Raw genomic sequence first — 10620 nt, forward strand, 5'->3', positions numbered from 1 at the left:
GTTAGATTCGGTTTGGCTGTTGAAATTTTTCATTTTAAATATAAAATTTTTATTTTATTATTAAAACTTTATCAAATCTCCATATAAAATATAATAAATAATTTAACTTTTTTTTAATTTTTTTAAATTTCAAAATAATAATAATATTAAAATATAATATTTTAATATTTAATCTTAAAACTCAAAATTCTTAAATGAAAAATTTCAATAACTAAGTAGAAATTATCTGTGCTCTATACAAAAACTAGAAGCTGAGAAAATGCGAGACAGGTATTGTTTAGCCATCAAGATTTTTGATTTCTAACACAAAATTTTTATTTTATTATTATAATTTTTTCAAATCTATATATAAAATATAATAAATAATATAATTTTTTTAAATTTTAAAATAATAATATTAAAATATAATATTTTAATATTTAATTTTAAAACTCAAAATTCTGATATAAATAATCTCAATAACAGAGTAGAAGCGACCTTACTTACCTAACAAATCTCGTAGCAGTCTAGTGAAACCCATTAATCCGCCTCATTTTCTTTCTTTCTCATCCTTTCTTGACAATTGAGTGGGTTTTCGGTTCTAACCCCATGTCCTCTATTTTTACCACAAAATCTTAATCTAGGCTTTCGATTGAATGCTAACCAGCTTCATTTTGTTTTGTGTTTACAGATCCCTCGTTGATCAATAATGTTGGGGCGTGGCAAGGGAGGTAAAGGGCTTGGTAAAGGTGGAGCTAAGCGACACCGCAAGGTCCTGCGCGACAACATCCATGGGCATCACCAAGCCTGCAATTCGGTGCTTGGCCCGCAGAGGAGGCGTAAAGCGCATCAGCGGCCTCATCTATGAGGAGACTCATGGAGTGCTCAATATCTTCCTGGAGAATGTGATTAGAGACGCCGTTACCTACATAGAGCATGCTCGCCGCAAGACCGTGACTGCTGTGGACGTGGTCTACACGCTTAAGAGGCAGGGCATGACTTTGTACGGGTTTGGTGGATCAAGTCTTGCTGTCAAGAATGGGAAAATTTACAGGTTTTCGTGGTCGATTTGGTAATTAGAATCTTGTTGCTTAACTCAAAACGAAGTATTGGTCATTATGCCATTATAGATAGCTCTGGATTCGATCCTGTACTCATCGAAATGGTTTATTGGGTCTGTGATAACGACTTGAAAATTATGCAAAACATTATCTTTTTCCAAACTATTTCGTGGAATCATTTTTTTTTTCTCTCCCTAATTCCGCATTTTCTCGAGCGAAAATGCCTTAACAAGAAAGAGGTTTGGATCGTAACTTTAGATGAGATAACGATAAAAATGATTTCATATTATTTTGATGAAAAATATATACTTATTATTCCATTATAACTTATTTTATACTTTTTTTTATATTTATTTTTTTAAAATTTTTATTTTACTTAATAATTAAAAAATGAGTATTAATAAAGTTATAATTTTTTTAATTTTTTCATAATGATTAAAAATATTAAAAAAATATTTCACAGAAAATAAAATAAAAATAAAAAAATTTATAATCCACTTAATGATAGTTAGTAATAAGATAATAAGCCTATCACTATTTTATTTTTATTTAAGATTAGAAAAAGTTTAATTATTTATTATATTTTATATGTAAATTTAAAAAAATTTTAATGGTTAGGTAAGATAAAATGAATTGAATTGAGCTTTTTTTCAATTTAAGTAATTTTTAAAGTATGATTTAAATAATAAGTTGAGATTCTTAAAAAAAAAAAATAATAATAAATTGAGATGAGATGAGTTAAAATAAAATTAAATTAAAAATTATTTTTTAATATTATTATTATTTTAAAATTTAAAAAATTAAATTATTTATAATATTTTTCTTTAAAATTTTAAAAAATTATAATCATAAAATGTGAGGAAATATTTTTTATATTAAAATTGGACCTAAATAGCCCCCCAAGACATTATGCGAGGATGTGCAACTCATTGAACTATTATTAATTGGAACTATTTTATAGTATAAATCATAAATATATAATAATTAATTTAAAAAATAAATTTTATAAATTAAACTAACGTAGAAAGTTTTAAAATTTAAATAATACTACCATTTAAAAAATGTTCAAGCACGGTCGGACCGTCGGTTCTATTTTCACCAAGTGCAGTGACTGACTTTTTAACAAAGAAAAGGCAGAGGGACTTAATAGCAACATATCAAGAAGGAAAGGACCTAGGTAACGAAAAGCATACTAAATGCCTTGACGAAATGCCTCAAGGGCCGCTCCTTCGCGGAAGTCTACCTTGCAAAAGGTTAAAAAAAAAAGAACAGAAAAAGTTATTAATAGACGAGAACTAGCAGGGAAAGAAAAGTAGAAACGACAAAACAAGGGCGGTAGGTTCTGCGGTAGTGTGGCAGCAGGGTGGGGAACACGTCACATGGTGATTTTTGCCAGATAGTGAACGTGTCACGTAGCTACTCGAGCTCAGGCCTTCTGGCCGAAGTGTGACCAAGACTCTACGCGTCCAACCACTTTTAAAGTCAATATATTATATAAATATAATGCACAGCAGACGGCCCATCGCTCACCGCAATAATATAGATAGAGGAGATCTGCCGATTGCACCAGCCACAAACTCTAGGTTTTATAGACTAGGCTAAAAAATGAGTTTTTGATTCTTTTCGTTGTCTACGTATCTTTCCGTTTCTCCTTGGCATCTGATTTTTTCAAGCATCCTTTCCGGGAAGTTGCAGAGCTTGACCGAACTCCTCCGACTTCCCTCTCGCCCTTCGGGTACGTAATTTCTTCGTTGTAATTTTTCCTCTGTTGAAATATCTGTGGCCAGCGTGTGCGTGTTGATTTTTGGATTTCAGGCACTTCCTGGAAATTATGTCGGTTTAACTTCTTTTTAATTTTTAATGTACTTTTTTCTCTTTGTTTTCCGTTTCATTTTGTAGTTCCATTAGTTCAACCTGGTTTGGTTATTTCCTCCTGAAAATGGTTTCGATGTTCCTTTTTTTAGTCCCTTTTTCCCATTTTATGTATTTTTTTTTGTTTCCTTTTTGGTGTCTGATTTGAGGAAACGATGGAGAAAATTGACGGATCTGATGTATGATGTGTTTGTTGGTGAACACGTTTTCGTTTCTTTAAAATATCTCTTTCCTTTTATCGTTTTTGGGTGCATTTTTTTCTCTTTACAGATGTTTCCTGGAAAACAGTACTTTTGGTTAAATGAGTTGGCCTTGCAGCACGGTTTTGCGGATCTAAGTATTTTCGATGTGCATATGCAAGAAAATTACTTGTTTTGTGGATTTAGTTTCTTTTTTTTCATTGGGAAGTTGATCTTTTAAGGACAGGGTGTGGAGTTTGATCTGTGATTTTATCACTTTCGCTGGAGATTGCTGTGCGTTTTCGTCTATAAGATCATGTTTCAGGCTATATGTTTTACTTCCTTGGATTTACAGTTAGTGTTTGAAGAGGATTTTTTGTATCACTGCGGATTTTTTTATTTTTTATTTTATCTTTTCTCCTGTTTTTGCTTTACGGCTATATTTACTACTCTTAAGAATTATTATGTAATCGATTTTGATCGAGAAAAACTGTGTGATTTCCCACGATTTAGATTTATTTCCATTGAAACTATTTTTTATTTACATTCTTCCCTCTCGCTGACTTTGAATATTCATTCTGTACTAGTTCATGATGGTGTAGCATTATTATAATTATTTTTTGTTTGCAGGTGATTACTACTTGTTATCCCATCCCGGAGTTTAACATTCAGAAGATTGTGAAACTGCATAGTCTTATGTAGCTTAGATATACCAGTGCCGGAATCAAGACCAATTTTATAAATTTAATCAAGGAGTTGCTATTGATTATAAGTTTGAAGTCATGCCTGTATCAGGAAATGAAGAGGTTTATTTCTGTTCTAAGTTTCTGCTTGGATTGGAGCCATACATATTTCTTCTTCATTTGAATATTTGATTTAACGATTTTTGTTTGCAGACTGGGGTGAAACCCATTTCCAGGCAAGCTAGTGATTACATCGCTGGTGTTCCTATAAAGAAGAGGAGGTTCCCATTGCCATGTCTATCTCCACCTCCATCTAAAGAACCGATTCCTTTCGCAGCAGAAAACGATTCATTAAAGGAGCAATCCGATTTGATGCAGATGGAGCAATCCGATTTGATGCAGGAGGAGCAATCTGATTCACTAAAAAAGAAACAATCTGATTCGCTACAAAAGGAACAATCTAGCCCATCTTGGGGGTCCACTATATCAACTGCTAGTGCTGCAACATGTTATTCTGGTATATCTGATGCACACAAGAAACCTGTATCTGAGGAGCCCAAAGGAAATTCTGATCATATTAATGTTACTCTGTTCCCTAACTACTCTAGAGTCAAACTCGAAGAACCATGCCTAAGAATTCACTCTGGTTCTGTGGGTAACATCGATTGCAAAGATAAGCTTGTTGCAACCAAGAACTCTGAATTGCCAATAACATTGGCAAAAGCGAAGTTGAAGGTAGCACCAAATGAAGCTCTTGTGCTTCCTATGGGCAAAGAGACATGTAGCAATGAAAAATCTGAAGGCAGGTGTAAAGCAGAAATTCCTGCTATTCCAGGGAATATTGAACTGACATTAGGATTAAAGGAACATCTTTTTCCAGCATTGGCAGGTCAAAAAGGTGATGGAACGGGCCAGAAAAAAGATAGTTTAGAACCCGATTCTCTGAATTTATCTTTGAGCAACGCAAATAGCAGTCTCCAGTGGAAAAAGGATGATATTGAGTTGAATAATGGTGTACAGCTGTGTGCTAATAGGGCAAACTGGGATCTGAATGTTTTGATGGATGCATGGCAATGTTCTGCCAGTGATGCAGCTGCAGATCAGGTATCTGTTGATGACTTCAATCCAACTGATCGTACTCATGATATAAAACCTTTCATATGCTCAACTGGGATGATTGGCACTGGTTCATCTTCTGGGATGATTGGCACTGCTTCATCTTCTGAACACAATAGCGTGAGTGAGAACAGAGCTAATTTTGACTTATCATCCAAACTGTCTGGCCAACAAAATGAAATTATTGACTCGCTTCATTTAGGCCTTAGTCCAACTTCTTTTCAGTCACAGGTGAGCCAGGAACCTTCCTGCTTATCTGCCAAAGAAGATTTTGGCAGGGTTTTTCCCAATATAAGCTTGCCTAGATTGAAGGCATCAACTAGCAATTTGGACAGAGTTAATCATAGGACCGTGAAATCAGAACCATTTGATGAGAGCATCAAGTTAGATAATATTGGAACTAAAGGTTATAGTATGGGACTATTAAACAGTAGAACACTAAAGCATGAATTAGTTGACTGCAATCTTGCCAAGTCTTCAAATATTAGCGCCTTGAAATTAGGTGGTCCTGAATCCATTAAAACAGAACCAGTACATGAGGATAGACAAGCACTCAATAAAATAGAGGGGACATCGCGGGTAGACAAACAAGTGCTACAGGGTTTTAGTAATCATTCTATTGCCATGCCATCATCCGGAACTGCACCAATGTCCTGCACTGCAGTTGAGCCTTCTTGTTCTACAGAGTTGACTATAGCCGGTGATGTAGCAAACAACTTTGAACATTCTAGGTGCACTGAAGGTAATGGGGAGGTGGTGCCTCAAGAAGCTTGTGAAAGCACTCAGCTGGTTGCTTCAGAAACAGTTGATACAGATGTGGGTCATAATGGTAAAGAATCAAATACTTCTGTGATGATTGATAATGTAAGAGCTGAAGATGGAATTAGTGATGAACCTGAGCAGTGCAGATTACAATGCATGAATGACCACCTCCCTGATATGCCGGTTGGTGAAGATTCAGTAAGTGATGAGGAGAAGATCGAAATATCAGCTGATATGTTAGAAGATTCTTATAGTTCTGATTATGAGTCGGATGGGAATCATCCTTTAGCTAGGGCTATGGATACGAAACAAGATGGTGAAGAAGACGACTATGAAGATGGTGAGGTCCGAGAACCTTTAATGGATAATGCAGTAGAGGAGCCTATATGTGAGAAAGAAGCTGAACATGTTGATCATGGTGACTCTGACAATAGAAAGATGGACATTATTGGACAAGATGGTGATTATCATGCTACTCCATCTCATGTTGAGGTAAAAGACTTTAAAACAGAAGATCCTGATGAAACAAACAACAAAGATAATAACAATAATGATGATAGAGTGGAGGGGGTGTCCAGCAGCAGTGCTGATAAACTTACATGCTCGCAAGAATCACCGACTGTTGAAAAGCTGAGTGGAGCTGGCATGAAGAGGCCAATTAATGACATTCAAGGAAAGCCATGTGATCAATTGGGTAGTAAAGATTGCTTGAAGGAACAGGAGATAGAATCATCGTCTGAACAAACTTCTAGAGGAAACCAAGAAGCTGTGGCCACTGTAGATGAGAATGTTAAAAAAATCCTCATGCTGGAAAAGAATGATACAGCTCTGCAAAAGATGGAAGCATCTACAGATGGTGATGATGTGGCTAACGACGTCAACAATGGCGGTATTAGGAGCCGTATTATAAATTTGTCTCGAGCTTCTCATGGGTTATCTCCTGGTAAAACAAGACCTATTTCTGCCAGATCATTGCCATCACGAGCTGGAAGGGAGATACCTGATGTAGTACTTGAGGGAGAAAACTTACATCCCCAAGGGAGGTGATCTTTCTTCTACCCATGTTTACTTTTATTGCTCTTTTTTTCGGGTTAATAGTTCTACTGTTCTCTGATTTTCTTACCTTTACTTTTTTTTTAGAGATGAATGTTACATGGATGGCTCCCACAGATTTTCACGAGAGAGGCACCAAGATAACTCACCCAGAAATTCTAGGTTAAATTTTATGCGTGGAAGAGGGAGGATCCCTAGTCGGTTAGACACTTTACATGGTGACTGGGATTCTGACCATGGCTTCAATTCAGGATTTTATAATGGGACAACGGAGTTTCGTGTCCCCAGACATAAATATGCATCTGCTGTCCCTGACTCTGACCTTGAATATAATAGTTATAATATTGCACCAGAAGGTTCATTTTTTGGCACTGGTCGGGGAAGGAGGAAGCATTTAAATGATGACTTTTTTCGCCGTATTCCACCAAGAAGACAATCTTCAGGTGGGAGAGACATACCTGCTGCACGTGGTGGTGGTCAAATGATTCGCAGAGTTACTAGAAATGTGAGTCCAGGTAGATGTGTTGATGAAGATGGGTCGGAAGTGGTTGGACCTAGGCATAGTGAGAAGTTTGTAAGGGTTTTTACTGATGATACAATGGAACCAATGTTCACACGTCCTCAACCTGCCTATGAAGGAGTAAGTGGCCATTTTGCACGAGGTACTAGAAACTTTTCTTCTGTTCAGAGAAGGGGTCTTCCCCGAATGCATTCAAAATCTCCGATAAGATCCAGATCTCGTTCTCCTGTCCAGTGGTCGTCTCCAAGGAGAAGATCCCAAGATGGTTTTGGTGGACCTCCAGAATTGATTCATCGACGATCTCCTCCAATTTATAGGATGGAGAGGATGAGATCTCCAGATCTCCCTTGTTTCACTGGAGACCTTATGGTCAGAAGGCATGGCTCCCCACCGTATTTGCCACGATCATCTAATGATTTAAGGGATATGGATTCTGGACGGGACAATGGTCATCCAAGATCTGTAATTCCGAATAGGAGCCAATCTGGTCGGATTTTACTCAGAAACCGGCAATTTGATGCTATAAATCCCCGAGAAAAAACAGGCAGTGATGAGTATTGTGGGGGCCCAATGAATACCGGTCGGTTGCATGAGCTTAGTGGTGATGTGAATGGTGATGATAGAAGAAGGTTTGGTGGGAGACGTGGACCTGTCCGTTCATTTAGGCCTCCTTATAATGATGCTAATGGTGATGGTTTTCATCTTAATTCAGAGGATGGCCCCAGGCCTTTTAGGTTTTATCCAGAAGATGATTCAGAATTCCATCAAAGAGGCAATATGAGGGATCGGGGGTTTGACCGAAGGATTAAGAATCAGCCAGGAAATGCACATAGAAGAACAAGAAGCATTGAAGAGCAGGAAGTAAATTACAGGCGTGGGGAGCAGGTGTGGCAGGATGATGGATTTGATGAGATCTCTCATGTGAAGAGGAAAAGATTTTGATTTTGATTTTGATCCTGCCATGAGTTGATATTTCAGATGCTAGTGGAGATGGAAACTTGCAGTCTCTAACCAGCGACATTTTACTAGCACTAAGGGCAAAGGACTTGCTACCCTATTTGCAGTTTTAAGCTGTGAAAGTAACTTCAGATGCAGGCTCTGCTTTTTGGTTACTTGTGGTTCTGTACTGCTTGATGTCATGCACATAGCTCAGTTCCTATGGTACCATGGTTGCTAAATCATCTTTTAACTCGTATAATCTTGTATTTCATAAATTAAGGTGGTGCATTATGTACTTGCTGAAGTGTTTCGCTAAATCTTCAGTGGATCTCCTAAAGTTTCTCAAAGTATCTTCAACTCTTTGATTTGGGTGCTTGGTTGGCCAGAGCAGGTATGCCAGAAGGAACTAGTAGAACTTTGAATGAATCTTTAAATCATGAAAGAATAATCAATAAAGTTGCTAATTACCTATTTTTTGATCTACGGCTTCACATTCCTCATTCCATCTTACGGTATTATAAATCCTTCATTTGTAGGGAGATATACATTAACTAAATATAAGAGGACTGTTGAGACAGTTTCCAGCACGGTACTGAAGCTTGCATGAAGTACATTATGCAATCTACTACAATTAAAAAAGAGTAAAGAACTTTGCAGGTTTTTATGGAGCTTGTATATAATACTTAGCTGTTGAAGCCAAAGATAATTGGGGAAGAATCTAGTGCGTTCTGTAATTTCGTTTGCATCAACAGCATGTTCATTTTTTTCCGGCTGGTTTGAATTTTATTGATGGCATTGGATGGATGATTTTGTCATGGAGACTGATCTGATTTCTTCAGCTAATTCTTGAACTGATGGGGTATTATAGCATCGTGAACTTTGGGGGAATAGGAACCCATTTTTGCTGGGTTGGAGCCACAGCACACTTTTTACCAGTTCTGGCTTATGCCACGTCTTGGGTGGATGCAATGTGAGTTGTGTTTTTATGCTTATTAATCTCAAGAAAAGAGAGAAAATTCCCATGGCTACTTTTCTTGGTTGTTTCTGCTCCATTTATTGCTGCTACATGTGAGTTTTTGACCGGAAGGACAGAATGTTTTGGTTGGTGGCCAGCATTAATGGTGCTTGCACTCTGACTGCTATATAGTGTGACTGTATTTGAGAGTAAGATTGCCTAGTGTTGGTTCATCCGTGACATTGATGAATGGTACAAGACGGTTCACACCTTGCCTGCTAGTGGTGATTTGATCAACTCACCAGGTAGACCTTAGTTTATTGAAACTGAGTATGTCGGGAAAACTAAGAATCCATTGGTATTCTATTAGTCTTTCTTTGCAGGGGTTGCTTGAAGTAGGGGACAAACGATCCATCTGGTTGTGCCTCTGCTGAAGAAATCACCTTGATTAGATTTTGCCTGTTTTTGGTGATTTGATCGACTCACCGTGTAGGCCTTAGTTTTATTGAACTGAGTATGTCGGGAAAACTAAGAATCCGTTGGTATTCTGTTAGTCTTTCTTTGCAGGAGTGGCTTGAAGTAGGGGACAAATGATCCATCTGATTGTGAATCAGCCGAAGAAATCACCTTGTTTAGGTTTTAGTTGGTGGGGATGGTGTAGACTGCTCCTGCGTTGTGTTGGCTTATCCTCGGTTTGGGGACCATGTTGAACTTAGGCTTCTAAAGTCTCTTGTTCTCGTCTTCCTCGACCTCCTCCATGCTCTGGTCTGCTTCTTCCCGTTGTCCTAGTAGTAACAAAAGCACTACTAGTGATATTATTACAGTTACATGAATTGCACAGGGTCGATTGTAGATTAGAGCTTGCACACAACCAAGGAATTTGTCTGGAATCTTTGGGATCAGAATTATTGGTGGATGGTTTTTTCGAGTGGTGATATTATATGAAAAAAGACCCGTTCTTAGAAAGCAGGAAAAAAAATTTAGTGGGAAGGCCAAAAAGCCGAGTGATATAGGGAAACTGAGAGGTAGGACCCGAGTATTCTGAACATTACTTCCATGAAAGAGGGTATAGAGAATGAGGACTAATGGACTATTCAATAGGTAAGCCGGCTGCAGGTGAAGATGATTTTTATAACTATACAAGTGGACCACATTGACATTTCCAGCCAATCACAGTCCACATTTAAGACTCTTTAAGAGAGTACGATCTGGGTTTTATTAAATTGTGTGGTGGGGCATAGTTTATTGCTATGGTATGTGGAAACAGTGATCGCCTTGTCGACTGAGCCCATAGCTGTCTTTTGAGTCTTGACAGCCAACGTTGTCCACAATATCAAAATTTAAGAATCTTGATGAACTGGTCGGCCATAAGTATCCATGCCGTTTGTAGAGCTCGCAAGCTCTTTGGTCCATGAGTTTGTCGGTTGGCATTAGGTCTTGGGGTCGAACCTATAACGGAGAAGTTCAGGATTATTGGTGATCAATTGACTTAAGGACCATT

The 10620-nt window shown here is 37.5% G+C and overlaps 1 protein-coding gene and 1 pseudogene across 1 annotated transcript; both read left to right on the forward strand.

The window, feature by feature from the left end:
- Positions 1-475: 475 nt before the first annotated feature.
- Positions 476-1205, forward strand: LOC122290059 (annotated as a pseudogene).
- A 1351-nt stretch (positions 1206-2556) lies between these two features.
- Positions 2557-8643, forward strand: LOC122290066. The gene is made up of 4 exons (XM_043097594.1): positions 2557-2775; positions 3722-3897; positions 3988-6695; positions 6793-8643. Exons 2-4 carry the CDS (start codon positions 3874-3876, stop codon positions 8165-8167), a joined length of 4107 nt encoding a protein of 1368 aa, XP_042953528.1. The 5' UTR covers positions 2557-2775; positions 3722-3873; the 3' UTR covers positions 8168-8643.
- Positions 8644-10620: the final 1977 nt, after the last annotated feature.

This window comes from Carya illinoinensis, chromosome 1, assembly GCF_018687715.1.
Source record: "Carya illinoinensis cultivar Pawnee chromosome 1, C.illinoinensisPawnee_v1, whole genome shotgun sequence".
Taxonomy (NCBI): Eukaryota; Viridiplantae; Streptophyta; class Magnoliopsida; order Fagales; family Juglandaceae; genus Carya; species Carya illinoinensis.

Bases quoted from the DNA above. Each gene is read 5' to 3' on its own strand.
- LOC122290066 (XM_043097594.1), top strand. From the start codon at position 3,874: ATGCCTGTATCAGGAAATGAAGAG. The intron at 3,898-3,987 runs GTTTATTTCTGT...TTTTGTTTGCAG, and splicing joins CTGTATCAGGAAATGAAGAG to ACTGGGGTGAAACCCATTTC. The intron at 6,696-6,792 runs GTGATCTTTCTT...CTTTTTTTTTAG, and splicing joins AACTTACATCCCCAAGGGAG to AGATGAATGTTACATGGATG.